This window comes from Notothenia rossii (assembly GCF_949606895.1).
Source record: "Notothenia rossii genome assembly, chromosome: 8".
In the NCBI taxonomy this organism is placed as follows: domain Eukaryota; kingdom Metazoa; phylum Chordata; class Actinopteri; order Perciformes; family Nototheniidae; genus Notothenia; species Notothenia rossii.
The window spans coordinates 36,311,011-36,331,173 of record NC_136906.1 but is presented as its reverse complement, the minus strand read 5'-3'; the positions used below and the strand labels follow the sequence as shown (position 1 = coordinate 36,331,173).

At 38.6% G+C, this 20,163-nt stretch overlaps 1 protein-coding gene across 8 annotated transcripts; it reads right to left on the bottom strand.

The window, feature by feature from the left end:
* Positions 1–10,700: 10,700 nt before the first annotated feature.
* On the bottom strand, positions 10,701–19,138 carry LOC307017108 (uncharacterized protein). 8 transcript variants are annotated; one of them, XR_013802015.1, is made up of 9 exons: positions 19,094–19,138; positions 17,047–17,564; positions 16,135–16,197; positions 15,977–16,033; positions 13,171–15,880; positions 12,784–12,977; positions 12,302–12,367; positions 11,650–11,854; positions 10,701–11,262 (listed from the first exon to the last, which is right to left on the bottom strand). XR_013802015.1 is itself a non-coding variant. In XM_079646587.1 (7 exons), exons 2-7 carry the CDS (start codon positions 16,186–16,188, stop codon positions 10,958–10,960), a joined length of 822 nt encoding a protein of 273 aa, XP_079502713.1. In that variant the 5' UTR covers positions 16,189–16,197; positions 17,047–18,539; the 3' UTR covers positions 10,701–10,957. The 8 variants fall into 8 exon arrangements, 1 of the variants encoding a protein (XP_079502713.1); XR_013802016.1 differs by lacking the exon at positions 19,094–19,138 and having other exon boundaries at positions 12,302–12,449; positions 17,047–18,549; XR_013802017.1 differs by lacking the exon at positions 19,094–19,138 and having other exon boundaries at positions 17,047–18,549.
* Positions 19,139–20,163: the final 1,025 nt, after the last annotated feature.

Below are 20,163 nucleotides of genomic sequence, written 5' to 3'. Positions count from 1 at the left end.
ATCCGTCGATAGGAGGGGGGTGATGTGTATTCACAGGTGTGAAAAGCCCCCACTGTTGCGCCTTACGGTGTTACAAAAAAAAAAAATCACATTAGTATGCATAAAAAGTGAAAGGTGGGCCCGCCCCCAAGTGTGTGTGTGTGTGTGTGTTTGTGTGGGTGTGGGTATGTGTGTGTGTGTGTGTGTGTGTGTGTGTGTGTGTGTGTGTGTGTGTGTGTGTGTGTGTGTGTGTGTGTGTGTGTGTGTGTGTGTGTGTGTGTGTGTGTGGGACCTTCACTCCTGAGCTATAGGTGCCTGTCTTAACACCCCATGGCCCTGCAGTCGGCCAGAGGCTGTAAAAGTCCTGGAAAACAGGCAGGCACCTCGTTTGAGAGATGACTGTGTGTGTATTAGAGAGCCTGAGGAGACACATTTTTACCGCCCATGCTTGAATGTTTATCTGTGCACTTTCAACTGGATACAATACAACACAAAAATGTCCAGTGCTGCTAAGAAATAAGTTCAGAAAGCTCTGAAAGCTCTAACAAAAGTAACTCTCCAGGTATTTCAGACAGAGTATGCGGATTCGGTCTGATCAGAACAAAGAAAGCACCTTTTGCCTTCCTAGTCAAGAGTGTTGATTAAGTTAGTCTGCACACACTCCCTTACTGTCACACTTTACTCTTACTATGGCCAGTGTCTGTAAAGGTGGGGGAGACTGTCTCCCCCCTTCCTGCCATCTCTCTGTTTCTGCTGATGTGTAAAATATACAAAATAACGTTTTATATACTTACTCTCTTGTTAAAAGGCGATGAAGTTTGCAGCGTAAGCCAGCCATCAGTGTTCTAGTTTTAAGGCTTTGCATACCTCAAAGTGTGTCTAAAAGTATCTTGGCAAGAGAAAAGAAAGCCAAAATGCGCCTAGGCCATTAAAAAGAAACCGAATTGCTGCTAAGAAATAAGTTCAGAAAGCTATGACTCCAGTTGAACACTGTTAGAGTCAAAAGTAACTCTCAATGTATTCAGACAGAGTATGCAGATTGGGGCTGATCAGAACAAAGAAAGCACCTTTTGCCTTCCTAGTCAAAAGTGTTGATTAAGTTAGTCTGCACACACTCCCTCACTGTGTGTGTGTGTGTGTGTGTGTGTGTGTGTGTGTGTGTGTGTGTGTGTGTGTGTGTGTGTGTGTGTGTGTGTGTGTGTGTGTGTGTGTGTGTGTGTGTGTGTGTGTGTGTGTGTGTGAGCCTGGCCCTGCCCCCTCCTCCCCCCTTCCTGCCATCTTATCAGTAGACAGAGGGGGATGGGATTTTAAAAACACCTACCTTACACTTGTATTAGTTCTCTCTAAAACACACTGTCTGTAAAGGTGGGGGAGACTGTCTCCCCCTTCCTGCCATCTCTCTCTGTTTCTGCTGATGTGTAAAATATACAAAATAACGTTTTATATACTTACTCTCTTGTTAAAAGGCGATGAAGTTTGCAGCATAAGCCAGCCATCAGTGTTCTAGATTTTGCATACCTCAAAGTGTGTCTAAAAGTATCTTATCAAGAGAAAAAAGCCAAAATTCGCCTAGGCCATTAAAAAGAAACCAAATTCCACGTTTTACAAATGAACAGACACAAATGCAGACTTGACTACTTGGCAGTTGATTAGAGTAGATTTGTCCTTTTTCATCTCTCAAAGGTTTGGGTCCTGTTCAACACTGGGTACAGAAATATATTCAATATACAGTCATTTGTACGTAAAGATGTTTTAAGTTGTAAGCAGTTAGAAATATACATTTGATTGCATTTAAAGTGGCTGTAGACAACTTATCATAATGAAGTAGTTGATTGCACAAATTTGTAATGGATGTAGAATAAAGACGACATTAGCATTTAAATTGGCTCCCTATAAGACTCGCTTTCTCTATGAAATAGGAAGTAATGTGCTAAAATACAAATACAAATAGCTTACAGTAGCTCCCAATTTGTTAAACAATTGGAAAACCACAAGGACTATGGAAACACCTACTGCCAAAGGATTGTGGATGCAAATTAAGCAAAGAGGAAGAAAAAACATTCTATATAAAGCTATATAACACAATCTGCATATTGACAGTATGAGTACAACAAAAACAGTATGCATGTTGATGCAAATGACGATGTTCAGTAAACGATCAATCAAAATCGAAGGATCCAATGTATTTTTAAATGGAGCAGAAATAGAACTAGTCTCCCAGTTCAAGTATCTTGAACAGGGAGTGTCATATTGGACTCGCACTTGACTTTTTAAGAAACATATCCAGAAAGTATCCAATACCATTAAATTCAACTTGCAACATTTTAAACAAATTAGACCTTTTCTTAACTGTCAATGCTGCAAAGTCATACCTCCACTGTATGATTCTATCCCACATTGAATACTGTTTTACAAACTGGTCGTTTGCTTATGCCACACACCTGAAACCCATAGAACAGCTGTTCAAGAGAGCTATCCAGGTGTTTGATAGAAAGCCACAGTCATACCACCACTGTACCATCCTTGAAAATCACAATTTCTTGAGTTTTTGACAATTTTATGTCTTTTAAAAGTATGTATTTTTTAAAATAATATTTGCATGGGCTTATCTTGCACTTTATATATCATAGCTGCTACATTGTACTGCCATGTGGTAAATGCTTGTATGCTGCTCATGCTCTTTCTGCATATCATGTATTTATTTTTGCTGTATATATATAAATGTCATGTTCTTATATGCTGTATGTGACGGGACTACAGATGGAAATTAGCTCAAAGCTAAAATCCGGCTCATTTACACTTGTAGGCATTATTTTTGTTTTAAAGTGTTCATCAATGTGCACTACGGTGGCCCTGAAGAAAATTAAACATTAACATATGTTATCGATGTCCCCATTCCCAGTTTGTTTTGTGAATAATTGCAATTTTTACTATGTTTTGGTAGCTCCTAACAAAACAGAATTTTTGTAAAAGACTGCGACTCTAAAAGGCAAGTTTGTGTTTTTGTGTTTCTGTGTTTTCTGTGTTTCTGTGTTTCTGTGTTTCTTTGTTTCTGTGTTTCTGTGGGGGTATAATACGCACGTTTCAATACACTTGTATCATACATCTTCCCTGTTACCCTCCCCTTGTTATAATGAAGACAACAGTGCATGTGAAGGACTGTAATACACATGTATCAGACACGCTCCCCTTGCTATAATGAAGACAACAGTTTTTAAAAATGTAAAAACTTTTTTTTTTTATTTCCTATTTACATTTTTATTTTTTCATACACAAATTCAATAGTTATACTGATTGTAACATCCCCAGGACCATCTCCAGCTTAGAATTCCCCAGATTGCTGGATATATCATGATGGAGTTTTTTCACTTCAGTCAAAATATTCACGTGTATGCTGTTTTTGACACAAAGATGCATTACATCTACAAACAGAGCATAGTGTTTGTTTCATTTCTTCGGTAATGTTACAGAATGTTTCGGAAAATGAAGATTCCAGGACCACTTTAAATGTTTCGTTTACAATACTATTACTATACATGAAAGCAAAAATAAAACACATTTTCATTTGTTTTGGTTGTTTAATTGAAAACACAACATTCACCCCATTTTCAGAAAAACATATTACATTTTACCAAGTTAATGTCGTAGTGCATACAAGGTAATAGACTTAACAATTTGCACTGCTGCTTCTCTCCGCGTTTCATTTACAGTGATCGGTTTATCGTTCAATTCACATTGCCCAAGTAGATGTTTAGGGGTCTCTTGGAAGTAAACAAATGCTTTTTCTATATCAGATAAATGCATTAACATCACTTGCAAATTCTCTATCCTTTCACCCGCAACGATTATAATCTGCTTTGCTTGTTCTTCGGTTTCACCATTATTAGCTCTGAATGTAATCCTTTCTGGGGCTTCTTGTGCTTCTTGTGGTCTGTTGAATACCTGGCATAGGATTTGTTTAGCTGTAAGGACAGGTACCATATAATTGTTTTCAAAAGCTTTGTCTATGTCGTCACACGTTTTGGCATATCCTTCGATGTAATGGCAACCGATACTAGAATAGAGATCCTCCAACAGTCTTTTAATACATGCTCTGGCACTGTCTCCAATTTGGGCAATTCCGTAGAATCGTGCTTTTTCTCTCATTATATTGAAGCAAAGCTCTGCCATTGCTTTTGGTATTTGTTCAACACATTCGCAGCAGTCGGTTAGCGGTAGATGATCTATAAGATTATTATGATCCGGTAATGAGTCTACAAAACCATCCTCTATAGTTAGTTGACATTTCTTCACTTTGTTCCTTTTTCTTTTTACCTTCCTTCTTTATGTCTTTTTCGTTTTCCGTCCTATGGTCCCTTTTCTTTTCATTCGCATTCTGCGTTGGCTTTTAATTTTTATTCTCCTTTTAATTTTTCTTTTTCTTTTTCTTCGGTTTTCTTTACTTTTGCTTTTCTTATCTGCTAAATGTCGTTTGCGATCTTGGCGAGTGGTATGAGATATATTGTTTCTATAGAGGTTATCTATAATACCATCTTTTAAAGAAAGATATTCTTCATATGTCATGTTATCATAGTCCTCTTTTGTCCTAAAGACCTTACATGGATATGATATAGAGGAGAGCTTTTCTTCGGGAACATCCTCTCCCCTACTTTGTAACATCCATTCATTAAGCCCATATCCGTTATCCTGGTGATAATAAGGGTAGGTTACATCAGACTTGTTTTTTCTCAGATCCATGGCTAGTTTTCAAACAGTCGTCTTAGTGGGGGTCCTTAGTTTTAGATGCTTTGCTGAGTCGAGGGAGGGACTTATTGCGTTGAATGGGGGGGGGGGGGGGGGGCGAGTCATCTGTAGAATTGAGAGTTTTTTCACCAGTATAATGTCCCTCACTGTTTGAGTCTTTTTTTTTAAAGTTATTTTTCATCTATCATTTTCGACCAAGCAGCAAGAGGTCAAATGTAAGAATAAGTAATAGTTTGTCACCATTTTACGGGAAATAGTCAGAGCGCAATGTCACATCTTAAAGACAGCTTGAACTGGATAAATGGTTAGTCTTCAAACATACCATACGTTCTGCATGTTAGTATATCTGGCCAATTGGTTTAGACCCTACTGCCGAAGACGCATGCTCTCAATAGGGAAGTCACGCTTTGGGAAGAGGTGTTTCATTTCACAGATCCACCTTGATTCTTGTTGTGCTGGCTGAAGGAAGAGGGACAGGGGAGGAAAATTCAGAGGATGAAGAAGCAGAAAAATAACTTGTTTTGTAAAACGGACAGCACGTCAGTTTCAAGGAAAAGATGACACCGTGTTTATGCATGACATGCAAAATATCTTGAAGGCCTACAACAGCAAAAAAGGTACAAGTATATTGTGTTGAAAATATCGCAAAAAGTCGGAATATTGTATAATGTATTAGTTGCATGTTGTATTTTGCTAAAAACCACTATGTGGTTTTTCAAAAATATAATGGAAAAAGGAGAGAAAGACAAAAACAGAATATCACAGTATGTTGAAAAATATGAAAAAATTAATGTTGTGTTAAAATAACATGAAATAAATCAAAGTAAAGCATCTAAAAACATGTATTTAGAAAAGGAATGTTAGTCAAGTCAAGTTATCAAGACTGCATTGTTTCATCGAAACAGTGTTAAAATCACAAACTTGCCTTTTAGAGTCGCAATCTTTTACAAAAATTCTGTTTTGTTAAGAGCAACCAAAACATAGTAAACATCGCAATTATTCCCAAAACAAACTGGGAATGGGGACATCGATAACATATTTGAATGTTTAATTTTCTTCAGGGCCACCGTAGTGCACATTGATGAACACTTTAAAACAAAAATAATGCTTACAAGTGTAAATGAGCCGGATTTTAGCTTTGAGCTAATTTCCATCTGTAGTCCCGTCACATACAGCATATAAGAACATGACATTTATATATATACAGCAAAAATAAATACATGATATACAGAAAGAGCATGAGCAGCATACAAGCATTTACCACATGGCAGTACAATGTAGCAGCTATGATATATAAAGTGCAAGATAAGATAAAAAGCGCTACATAAAAGTGCAAGAGGAGATACCCCTGTGTTAAAGTGCATTTATTTAGCGGTGATTACACGTCTGTTTGTTGCTCAACCATTCTTTAAGTTGACCTTTAAAACTATTGAGAGTGGGACAATCCCTTATCTCAGTTGGGGGGCTATTCCACAATGAGCTGCCTTTAATGGAGAGGACATTTTGTCCAAAGGTGGTCCGTCTGTGGTGGACTTCACAGTCTCCTCTGGTTTCTGACCTAGTGCTGCGTCCAGTGTGTTTTCTGTGGATGAATTCCCCGAAGGGGAGGGGGGGGGGGGGGGGCAGCCCATGCAAATATTATTTTAAAAAAAATACATACTTTTAAAAGACATAACATTGTCAAAAACTCAAGAAATTGTGATTTTCAAGGATGGTACAGTGGTGGTATGACTGTGGCTTTCTGTCAAACACCTGGATAGCTCTCTTGAACAGCTGTTCTATGGGTTCAGGTGTGTGGCACAAGCAAACGACCAGTTTGTAAAACAGTATTCAATGTGGGATAGAATCATACAGTGGAGGTATGACTTTGCAGCATTGACAGTTAAGAAAAGGTCTAATTTGTTTAAAATGTTGCAAGTTGAATTTAATGGTATTGGTTACTTTCTGGATATGTTTCTTAAAAAGTCAAGTGCGAGTCCAATATGACACTCTCTGTTCAAGATACTTGCACTGGGAGACTAGTTCTATTTCTGCTCCATTTAAAAATACATTGGATCCTTCGATCCTTAAAACTAGAATACTGATGGCTGGCTTACGCTACAAACTTCATCACCTTTTAACAAGAGAGTAAGTATATAAAACGTTATTTTGTATATTTTACACATCAGCAGAAACAGAGAGAGATGGCAGGACACTGTGTTTTAGAGAGAACCCCTCCCCCCTGCGTCAGCAAACGGCTTGCGCGGTAATACCATCGCCCAGATGGTCCGCTTTTAGTTTCCCAGACGGTGCTTGTCAGGACTCTTTTCACTTCTGGCGGCGGGGGGATATTTCCTTCTTCTTCCTCCACATTGGGGGGTAACGGTGAAAACTCTTCTCTGATCTCGCTTTTTGTTTGCGTTTCTTTGCTTTTTGTTGCAAATATCTTGTACACCGCTGGTTTCACAGTATTTTCTTGATGCACTACTTCTTCCGATACAATGGTTGCGTAGAGATCTCTGGAAGACACCAGAGTTAACACAGCCCAATCTGTTGAGGTCAACGTCGCTTTAACACTGTGTGGTCCATACATTTCTCCATTCTTCAGATTGTAGAAATGCAGTTCATTCGCCATATAGTTGAATACGTATCCCCAAACATGTTCATTTTCCAGAAGCCATTTCTCTTCAAGATCTTCGACCGGAGATGTTTGAACCCGGCACAGATACTGCATCCGTTTCTTGATTGGCGCTCCGGACGGATGGCGGTAAGTTGTCACAGGCGTCTCGCTGATTAAACCCATATCGAGGCGTATCTTGGCCATTTTTTCTTTTTGTAAAGATGACTTGATGATTGGAAATGACTGGCTTTTTATCTGCACGGGGTTCTTTTTTTTTTATCTCACTCCACCCCCTCGGTCTTCTGACATCACATAATTGGGGCGGGCCGTTCTGTCACTTTTATGCATACTAATGTGATGGAAGCGGCATTTTGTTTTAATAGACTTGGGGGCGGGCCCACCTGTCACTTTTTATGCATACTAATGTGATTGAAACATTTTTTATGATACACCATAAGGCGCAACAGTGGGGGCTTTTCACACCTGTGAATACACATCAACCCCCTCCTATCGACGGATCTCACACCTACTTGGGATATCACACCTACTTGAGATCTCACACCTCAATGAAAGGGGAGGCGGGACTTAGCTCATTTGCATAATGGGGGGAGGTGTGACCTGTCACTTTTTTATGCATACTAATGAGACGAAAGCGGGATGAATCTTACTACTGATTATGACCGAGAAATTATATCATGAAAGTTACGGTGCTTATTAAGCTTTTTAAAACGTAGGTGGCAACTTGCCAAAGTGCTTTGTTTTGAACGTTCATCAGTATTATAATCAAAAAGAGAAATATGAACGTTTTTACTGAAATTATCAAATAAAGTCAACATTTCACAGTGTTTACTGAGCTGTGTGGGGGTATTTAATACAACATTTACGGTACAAGATTTAATCATACAGCCCATGTAGTATAATATTTTACAAATGATGAATTACAGCAAACAATATATCCATTATTACAGCTCCGTGGGGTCAGTGTATGTTTTGTTCATTGGATTTTCTTTTCACAACAGGATATTCAAAAACAAAAAACGACTGGATATTTGATTTTCGTTTTCAAATTGAAAAACCAAAATTGAAATACAAGGCGTTTTTCTTTATCATGGTCAAAAATGGATTTACTAAACTTAAAAAACGGGATGATTTTCATTTTTTACTTCTCAAAACAAAAAATAAAATCACTAGAAAACAGAAACAAAAAAAAGCCCAGTTTTTTCATATTCTGCTACCGGAAGTTGTCTTTCAAAAATAAGAGCGCAGATCAGGACGGTCAATCCGTGTATCTACGGTCCATTTGTTTTCAAAACGAAAACAGCCAAGACACATTTTGAGCCCAGAAAATTAATGTTATTAAGGGCTGTAAATATAATAGGCCTCTATCTAAAATGGACAACATTGTTTGGAGATTTCAACTATACAGCGATTCTGCACTGCGTTCAGCTCAGACGTCTCTCAAGTTTGTTATTATTTTTTCTGCCAATAGTTCTTCGTGAGATCGATCCTGCAATTGTGATTGCTAAATTCCCCTTGATTATAATAATCACAGTTCCTTCAACAGGATACTGTAGTGATTCAAAGTGTGATTTTAGCATAGCCTACGAGTGCTTTTGTTTTGAAATCACTTCCGTGAGTTTCGTCTGCACTCTTATTTTGTAAGGTTACTTCCGGTAGCAGAATATGAAAAAACCATAAAAACTGTTTTTTGTTTCTGTTTTCTAGTGATTTATTTTTTTGTTTTGAGAAGTAGAAAATGAAAATCACCCCGTTTTTTAGGTTTAGTAAATCCATTTTTGACCATGATAAAGAAAAACGCGTTGTATTTCAATTTTGGTTTTTCAATTTTAAAACGAAAATCAAATATCCAGTCGTTTTTTGGTTTTTCAATATCCATTTGTGAAAATCCAATGACCAAAACATACACTGACCCCATGGACGACGAAGGTACGTTTTAACCGTTTGTTTTTTCGTTCTAATTGAAAAAAAAAAAAAAGCAGAAACGGGCCTTTTTTTTGTTTTTCAATTTTGCCCCAAAATGAAAAAACGGAAATTCAGCTCGTTTTTTCGTCGTTTTTTCGTTTTTCTGTTCTTACTGTTAAAACAAGTATACCACTCCATAAGTGGGTGTGTCTCCAGCGCCTCCTTGCTTCTGATTGGCTAGGGTGCCCTATGCTTGCGTTGTACTCTTCAAAATAAAGGTTCTACTTCTTTGCCTTTAGACTGCGTTACAAATATACGTATATTATTATATTCATACATACAAGTACAAGTCTGTCCGTATGTCTGTCTTTCTATGTATATGTCTGTCTCGATGTCTTTCTATCTCGATGTCTGTCTGTCTGTCTTTCTGTGACAATATTTTAGAGTTTAAAGCGTAGCCACTTTTACTCAACTACATGTATTTAAAACCTTTAGTAACTTTACAGATTTAGATTAATTATATGAAATGTAATCAACACTTAAATCAGACTTTAGTTCCACCTGGAGTAAATTCATAAGCTACCCTGCAGTATACAAAGTCATTCAAACTAGCTGCACCTTTACCAGCTTTGAGAACACTTTCATGATCAATCATTATAAAACATATCATATATATTATTCTGAAATGGACCAATCTGCACAATGACTACTTTTACTGTCGCTACTTTCACTATATTTTGATGATAATACTTTTCTACTTTCACTTGAGGAACATTTTGAATGCAGGACTTTTACTGTAACAGAGTATTCCTACACTCTGGTACTTCTACTTTTACTCAAGTACAAGATCTGAGTACTTTACTTTTACTCAAGTACAAGATCTGAGTACTTCTACTTTTACTCAAGTACAAGACCTGAGTACTTCTACTTTCACTCAAGTATAACATCTGAGTACTTCTACTTTTACTCAAGTACAAGATCTGAGTACTTCTACTTTTACTCAAGTACAATATCTGATTACTTCTACTCAAGTACAAGACCTGAGTACTTCTACTTTTACTCAAGTACAAGATCTGAGTACTTCTACTTTTACTCAAGTACAAGATCTGAGTACTTCTACTTTTACTGAAGTACAATATCTGAGTACTTCTACTTTTACTGAAGTACAAGATCTGAGTACTTCTACTTTTACTCAAGTACAAGATCTGAGTACTTCTACTTTTACTGAAGTACAAGATCTGAGTACTTCTACTTTTACTCAAGTACAAGATCTGAGTACTTCTACTTTTACTCAAGTACAAGACCTGAGTACTTCGACAACTTCTGATTAATGGTTGATTTCCAATTGTTCTGTTGGTGCGTGGATGATAAAATAATAGTGTTTGATTGTATTGCCTTACGTATGCAGCTATTTGCCTGTGTTTAGAAACATAATTAAACATACCATGGACACACATTCAAACAATTTTCCATTTATTAAACATTGCAGATGAACAATTAACAAGTCACACAGCTAAAGAAAACTACAACAATAATTGTCTGTATGATAATATCATGGAACCTAGAATTTGAACACACACCACTTAACAATAAATAATAAACTTAACAATAAAAGACTGAACTGCTGTCCACTTTAGGGTAGGGCCCTTAAAGCATCCAGTGCTGCAGACAGTCCAGCATCCTGGGTATACACTGGCTCCTGATCACTTGCCTTTACACATATCTTCTTACAATGCCTATGAGATCCTTTATCCCGTTTTGGAATGGTGCTGGCTCGTTATGAATGGCACGCTCAAAGAGTTCAGCAATGTCCGCATAGTTCCTTGCAAATTCTTGTTCAGCTGCTGTCTGGTGCTCCATAGTGGCAAATGGGTTTCTCCCAAACAGCGACACTCGTGTCAGAGAGGACCCCACGTCCTGATGATAGCAGTCTGCAGCATCTGTAGCTTCAGGCAAAACATCTGCAGGCAGTCTCTTTGGGCACCCACCATGAGCAAGTTGATCTGGGATACCCTTACCTTAAAAAAAACACAAATAAGTGGCCATTGTTAGTGTAATGTTACATATCATGCATATCAATGAACCTCATAGCCTGTGCTATTAGTACACTTCTTACAAACTTTAAAAAGTATTTTTTTAATTTGACTGTTTATGTACTTACCAGATATATATGTTTCATGCAATAAGAGCAATCTATAAACTAGATAGTAGATATGTCTTTACTCAGACAATTATTGAAATATTGTAATATATACATGCCACATTTAAACATTTCCATCAACCTAGTGTAAAAAAGGGGATGCAGAGAGAAACAAATGTAGGATATAAGTACAACTTATAAAAATGCATAAAGAAGGTCATTTGTTATGGGGCTTAAGTAACATTCTGAAAACTGCTATAAAAACCTTGGATTCTGTGTGCATTCCAGGACTGCACCATCCGGTCAAGTCCAATCTTGGCTACCTGACAGGTAAGAGTGGACACACAATATCGTGTGATGTTGTCTTCGAGGTTTAGTTCCTCCTGGTCAACAAGGTGGTTGAGTGCGCCTTTCAGAGGGTAGTTTACCCTGTTGTTTACCTCTGGCCACATCCTTTCTATAGTATGATTCTGTCATTTAAAGTAAACAAAAATGAGAAGAGTCAAATGTAGAGAGCACATTGTAATTTCCCAATTTCTTTCCCAATTTCCGGCTTTGTATTTTATCCATTTCCTGTTGTATCCAGTTCAAAAGTACTGTGTATCTCTCCTATGTCATAGGAAAAAGCAAGCAGTCCCCTAGAGAAGTTTAGTGAACGCCATGAGTCTATTGACAGCTTTATCAGCTAGCAGTTGGGTGAATAATGGAATGAGATCAGAAATATTTTATTTGTCTCGCCACAGGGTAATTTACATGATTACAGCAGATAAAGGGAGGAATAAAAGACAAAAATGGCTATGTGGGGATTGTCCACAGTATTGAGTATGTAAGTCGCTTTGGATCAAAGTGTCTAACAAGTAACATGTAATGTAATGTATGAACACGTTGATTGCAATTCAGATAAAAAAACAACTCGCCTGTGTTGACTTTGTTTGCATGTATGGCTGTCTGCCTGTGTTATTCCGGTAGTCTGCCAATTTCTCCTGCATGAAAAGAGTCAAGTAGAATTATTTTCCATGGTATACTCGGATTTGGTCCCTCATTCCATATCGTAGGACAGCACTCCTGCAAAACAGCAATACAAAAGTCTTATGACATGTAACAGAATTTCATGTTTGTTGTTACAACCTAAGCATTGCTAAAGCGAATTTTGTACGCAGTTAAAATTTTGATCTCATCAATCAATTACCAAGTAACGTACAATATACAGTGGTTACCTGTCAGTAGTTTTCGATTTACAATATTTTTCCCAAATAAAACTGTTCAAATAAAGCTACATTTAGCCATTGTGTTTTTATTTAGCTAAACGTTTACTAAATTATTTACTGTCTGCTGTTTGCAACCTTTTTATTAGGTTATTATTATATTATTATAACAGAAACAGGGCACTGAAACTTACTGGTAAACCTCTTGATATATGGTCAGGTTGTTTTTCACTGGCATGGTGGAGTGGCTTACAATGTTGCTGGAGAATCCGTCCACGGCAAGGACGTGGGTCACCCCATACATCACCAGTTTCTCGTTTTGGTCAATGTGCAATTTGTGACCCATGTACTCTGCACTGTATGGCACTGGATTTAAATTCCTTAATCTCTGAGGAATTAAACACAATGTTATTGTTCTCACATTATGTTCACATCAATGTACAATACAGGAACATCTAGATGTTTTTTAATAATACCTACACGATACCCAGTGGTCAAGTTGTAAAAAAAAAGCCAGGGGGGATGGTGGATCTGCATGCCCCCCCCCCCCCCCCCCCCCGGAGATTAAAAACAAAACTAACCTGCAATTCAGGGTAGTTGAGTAGACTGGATATATGTTTGGTGCTGACTGCCTTAAGGGCCCTTAATTTGATCTGATGACAGCGCATTTGGTGGGAGACCAACGTTGTACCCTTTTGATTAGTGTTTAAGCACAAAGATAATTATTATATTCTATTACTGTAAAACAACTTGCATGCTATGGATATATTACGTGTCAGATACTCCTGTTATTGATCTTGACCAAGGCACCTCAGAATTAGAGTTGGTCCCATGGCTACCACTGCTCCTACATAGTTAGGGTAAATGCAGAGGACACATTTTCCCACTGGGTGCAAGTGCAACTTCAACTTCAACTTCACACTCACAATACCTATAAATCTACTGGGAATTCATCCATTAAATGTTGAAACAAAACCTCACAAAACATTGAACATGAATCCTCTCTAGTCAAGTCCATTTTAATTCAAGTGCAAGAACATGGATTAAACAAATATACTATTTACAAAATCTGAAAATAATACATAATATGATATACAAATACAAATAAACAGTTTTATTCAATGGCTACCAACCCAATTCTCCCCTATACTGTAGTATCTCATAGGATCTTCCAAAGAGTTTCATAATCATGTTTTTTAATGACAACTTTCCGGGCTCTTGCTCTCAGATCATTAGCCAAGCTATGACTTTGAAGCCAAGACTTTACATAAACTTCTGGTTTGAACATTTGTAATGGAGGGCCAACACACTTGATGAAAAGCAAGGCTGACATACTTTTTACCTCTAGCGTGCTTCTAGTTGTGGTTAAAATGTTCATCTGACTGAACCCACGCTCACACTCAGCTGTGGAGATGACCAGTGTGTTCACTGCTTGAAGGAGGGGTTTTAGCTCTTCTGGTGCTTGTGGTGTCATTTCATCAACAGTTTTGAGTTTCACCATATCAACATATTCCCTCATTCCTCTCTGAATTTGTCTGCCATCATCAAGCTTGAAAAAGGAGCAGAGTTCCTGTATTTCCTTTTCGGCATAACGAACACCACACACATCTGGCCAGTTTGATGGCTGCAGCACTTTGACATTGTCAAGAAAGCTCTGGTACTCTTCTTTGCTTCTCTGTTTTCCAGGCAGTGATCCCATTCTTGTCTCAATTTTAGCAGCCAAAGCATGAAAAAAATGTTGGTGGTTTATTTCTCTGCTGTGTCTTAAATTATTTGTTAGTGGCACCCCTTTGAATAGCTTCAAACTGATTGCAGTCTGAGCCACTTCTGCCGCTGGTCCAGGCTGCTCTGCCATGGACTTCAACACACGGACCTGCCGACTGAGTATTGCTACAGCCTTGGGGAGCATCATGTTTCTGTCTTGAAGAGAGAGAGAGAATTCAGACAACTCTTCTAAAGCATCATACATGATTCCAAGATTGTGCACAAAGGTGACATTAGAAAGGCGATCTATTAAACCACTGAACATGCATTTCTCTGTTGAACTTCTTTTAGGATCAACTGAGGCATTGGAAAAGTGCTTGTGGATTGCAGGGTACTGCTGCCATACAGCTTTAATGGTCCTGTAACTGGATGCCACCCATCTAGTGCTGAGAATTCTCCCTATGTTCAGACACTGTAAAGCAAGTTCCTCACAACATTCAGTGAGCTCACGGCGGTTTTTGGCCGATGCATGATAGAGACTGTACACTTTGTCAAAGAAAAACTGGAAGTCATTCATCCCTACAGTTTCTTCAACAGCATCTCCAACACTCAGCTCAAGACGGTGGTTCATGCAGTGCCACACCATTACGTTTGGAAACTTTTCTACGATTTTGGTTGCAACACCTGCTTTACTTCCAAGCATTACAGAAGCTCGATCTGATGCAAAGCAAACAAAGCGTTCACTCAGAATAGTTTCAGAGAAGCCATGATGTGACAGATTTTTCATTAGAGCTTGATAGATTTCACCTGCATTGGTAGCAGAAAGCTCAACTAGATCCAAGAAGAATGTTAGGGGCTCTTCACTCATCCCTAAGCTCGCTCTAATATAAATGATCAATACTGATTTTTTACTGTCAGTTGTAGCTTCATCTATCATAACAGAAAGTTTTGTTCCACTTTGAAGGACCTTTCCAACTTCTCTCTTTCGCATTTCATTTGCTATGTGTTGGCTGATTGTTGCACAGGAATAGTCTGAATGTAAAGTTCTTCCCATGTCTAGTCCATTCAAGACTTGCAGATCAATATCGGACGGTAGATCTGTGAAAGGCCTTCCAGATTTCACAATCTTGTAAACTGTACGAAATACCCTATCAGTAGTTAAGAAGTGATCCCTTTGCATTTCAGAAGTCAATGTTTCCAATGTCTTTTCTTTTGCTTTTTCCATGGTTTTCTCAGCTGCTTGGTGATACTCTGACATTTTATGCTTGTGTATTTTCTTACGAAGAGACTGCAGCTGTGCTGCTCGGTTTGTACCATAGGCTGTAACCTTAACGTTGGACCACTCCTCAGCAATATGCAACTGGCTGCTCCCACCTGTACTTGGCCCAACCACTTTCATTTTCTGGCAGGTTAGGCAGCCAAGTTTTTTGCTTTGACATGTTAGCCATGGATAATACTTTTTTTTCTCCCTGAACTTGGTAGATGTCCAGCATTCAGGGATATCTTGCTCATTATCTCCCTGGTTATTTTGTTCAGAATCATCGACACTATCTCGCCCTTCTTCTGCCTCTTCCTCTCTTCTTTTTTCTACCACAAAAACATAAAATCTATGTTAAAACCCCACTTGGTAAGATACATTTCCCCTCTTCGAAAAAGAAAAGTGTCTATTTAGAATGATCAAACCTGTGCCTTCTGCAGCTCTAGGCTCCTCTGCTTCTGCCTCCTCCTCTCTTCTTTTTTCTACCACAAAAACATAAAATCTGTTAAAACCCCCCCTTGGTAGGATTAGCTACATTTCCCCCTCTTCGAAAAAGAAAAGTGTCTATTTAGAAATATCAAACCTGTTCCTTCTCCAGCTCTAGTCTCCTCTGCTCTCCTTCCTGCTTCCTCGCCATGATTATCCTCTATATGAAGAAAACAATGGCATTATGGTTTTGTTAGAATGAGCAGACAGTGAAGTAGGCCTACTTTCAAGTTGTGTTTTTTTTTCATATAAAATAAGAGCGATGACATTCAACCACCAGAAGCCGCTATCACACGATTCGGAGGCATGCATCACATTTAAAGCTTTTTAAGTAATACATTTTGGTCGCTCACAGTGACTAAAGGTGCAATTTTCACACTTAATTTATATTATATGATCTCACTAAAATGAATGGAAAGCTTATCAAACAAAGTGCTTAAATCACTAGTGGATACATGATCATCGAATTGATACACAAAATCAGCCTAAAGATCCTCCAGGAACCTTAATTCAAATGGGTTCTTTCGGAACCAGTTTTCATACTGAAGAATCCCAAACTTGGACTATCTACCATCCTTAACTGAACTTCACCGGCTGTTTCAGGAACCGTCAACGACACCTGTTCTTCTCTGTGTTCTTCTGCCCCTGTCGTCTCTGCTTGTACACTAGCTTGCTCTGCCTCATCCTAAATTACATTTAATTTTTTTCCCCGACTGAACATGTCTAGGCTAGTTAAGTGTGTTGCTTATGCGGTCGCCTAAGCAGTAAAGAGCTGTGGGAAACCCTGCGAGATATTCCATGTGAAAAAGAAATCAAATCTGACATTAATTTTGTGAATATAAGAAAGGTCTAACCTGACGTTGGTTACTATAGCAGCTAGTACTAGCTGCCTGGCGTTAGGCTAGTTAACAAGAAAAAAAATGTAAGCTCCCAAACTATAACTCTGTTGTTATCGTCTCTTTCCAGAGATTACACATTTGGTGACATATCAAAAGTATTCTTGACTTACCTTCAGTGGTACTTTTTGTCCTCTTAAAGCCGAAGTAGTCCCTCAGGTCAAGCTGTCCTTGTCGCTTACTGGCCATGATGCTTGCACAGGCTGCGCTGCTATCGTTGACGCTGACTGACTTGACATCAATTTCGTGATCGTGATATGTGCACGAGCCCCTCGTCAACAGTATTTTAGCGGCTAAAATAATGTGGACGAGGGGCACGTGACGTGCACATATAAAATGTAGAATGTTGAAAATTAAACATTGGCAATATTTCCACATTAATTGATCAAATAACAGGGGATGGGAAGGGGGGATGGCCGTTTCATAAGGGGGATGGTTTTGACCATTTTAATACCTAAGGGGGATGCCATCCCCCCCCCATCCCCCCTCAACTCGACTACTGACGATACCGATCTGCATGATATGGCTGGTTAGTTTCTCTGAGGACACGGCCAACACGCCCCTCTGATGCTCGGATTCCTTTTGAGGCCAGGTAACCAGTCATCATTTTTCTTCCATATGTTGGTCCAGTCTGAATTTGTAAACACAAAACAAAAACTAAATAGGACCAAGGTACGTTTTAACTGTTTGTTTTTTAGTTCTAATTGAAACCAAAAAGCCCCAGAATAGTTATCTCATTATTATTTACACAATTATGTCCAAAGTTATTAGTGGGTATTTCTGTCACATCATTGTTAAGCCTCAACTCAGCTCCTACGTCTCAAAGAAAACCCATAATTCAGGGCTCGTTACATTTGTTTGTATTGTGAGAATAATCAACATATTAAACCGGAACTTTAGTCCACTGATGTATTGTTCCCCCACGGACAAATATCGGGGGTAGTAGCTTCCGGAACCGGAAGTTGCATTGTTTTTAGCATTCACAGTAGGATGTAGCATATCAAGCAGCATTAGTGAAGAGATGGATAAAAACGCGTGTAGTTACATACTAAACACACCGTCTCCAACTGCCACTCATCGATGCTAACATATCAACTGTTACTATATGGTTAACTATCATGTATATAGCTATTTAAATGCTTATGAATGGATGTTTAGCTACGTCAATAGAGGGCAACGGAATATGACGCCGCCAACCAATGGGAGAAGACTGGAAGTACCAGAGTTTATAATCGGAGCTGAAACGTTTATACGGCCCCTCTCCCGTCGCAGCCTCAGAGGAACGTCATGTTTACTATAATTAAAACCCTGTCAATTTTACAAGAAGTTTCTTGGATTCTTTCTGGCCATTTACTCCTCCCAGCATTCCGAAGCCCAACAGTAGGCATGCAGTGACACGTCCTAAAATCATAAATCTTTCGATTCGATTTATGATTATAAAATTATAAAAGTAGGGTAGACATGTGGAGATTATCCGACTGAACAAACCGTGATCCGTCTCTTAAATGTGTGTCAACCGCAGACATTATTTCAAACTATTTTCCAAAATCCTATGGCGAAATTGCATAGCTTTTTTGTCGAGGGAACCAGAAGGAACTTACTTCCGGGTTTTAGGACGCTTAACTACACCACTCTATTACTATGAAGTAATAAGTACAGTACTTGAGTAAATGTACGTAATTACTTTACATCACTGAATTAAGCCATAGGCCTACCTCACCTCAACAGCTACTTTAGCAACGTCTACTTCCAGTTGGGAATCGTGCACTCGCTCTCTGCCTATACCATTTTGGGTACAAAAGTGAAGGATATTTGGGCTCTCAAGTTTTGAACAGAGTTCAGAGTGAGATTTTGGCAGCGGTGTTTGGTACTCCAAATTCTGGCTCCCCTCAAAGTTCCCATGAAGCCCTCTGTACCGCGAATGTCCACGGGGGGGGGGGGGGGGGGGGGGGGGGGGGGGTGCTAGTGGTCTCACACAAGCCTGGTTGGTGACGGTACCCTGGAAAGGAATCTCTGCGTGAGAAATACAAGGTGTGTCGTGTGAGCGTGTGAATGGAGTGACATGCGTGAGACTTGAGAGCTCTGACCCTTTTGTTAAGCCACATTCATACTGGAGATGATCGGATATATTTTCATCAGTATAACCATCTTTTATCATACTTTGTATAACTTCTCTGTAGGCCAACAAACTGGACTCCATTATTATTAATAAGGACGGTGACTATATTTCCCGCCATCAACCTTTCCTGTCATGCGCACAGCAGTCCTGGTGTAAAATGATGTAATGCACACATTACCGCCAAGAACGACTTCTCGGACACAGCGATAGCAATATATTGTTAACAATAAACACGGAGATGGAGTCATACTTTCTTTTCAGAGGCAGCCAGCGAGTTACTCTTAAAATAGACGACATGCGCGTCGACAGCATCAGCCGCATTTTTCCGGTATTTTTAAGAGATCCGTGATTAATTATTGATTGAACAGGCACATGGTGTGTTAACGTGTAACAAGCTAACCTTGTTTCAATAGCAATAAAGCTACGAGTCGTCTGGACGAGAGAGTCAGTTAATCATTCAATTTAAAAACAAAACAATATTTAGATATCACATTGTAAATGGGGAAGGATATTATTAGGATGTTATCGGATGTTATCCTTAATTGGGTGCACAAAATAGACATGGCATGAAAAGATGTGAAAAGATTCAATAATAATTATTTTATATGAACTGTTTTGCACAAATAACTGCATAACTATAATCGAACTTTGCAGAAACTTCAATAACTTAAATAAGCAAGAAATAAGCATAAGAAACTTCAATAACTTAAAAACAGCATTTACTTGGTGACAGCCCTGAGACAATTTAGTCTCTGCAAGACATTTATTTATAAACTATATCAGTGACATTTAGATTGATACTGAGGTCTGATATAGGCATACAAATAATCTTGAGGATTAACTACTAACTGCATGTTTTTTTAATACTATTAATAAACCACTACCACCATTGAAGAAACGACACAAAGGAAGAAATTATGCAAGGACACACATGGAAAGACAAAGAACAATGTAGTGATTGTTTAAAAGGAAATTGTGAAATATATATAACCTGTTATTTTCTTTTAGGTCAACGCAGGTAGCCTTTTCATCACTGATGCCGCCAACGTTGCAGTTTTTCCATTGGATAGTGGGTGTTTCTGCTCCCTGGACTTCTCTGATCACGGTCATT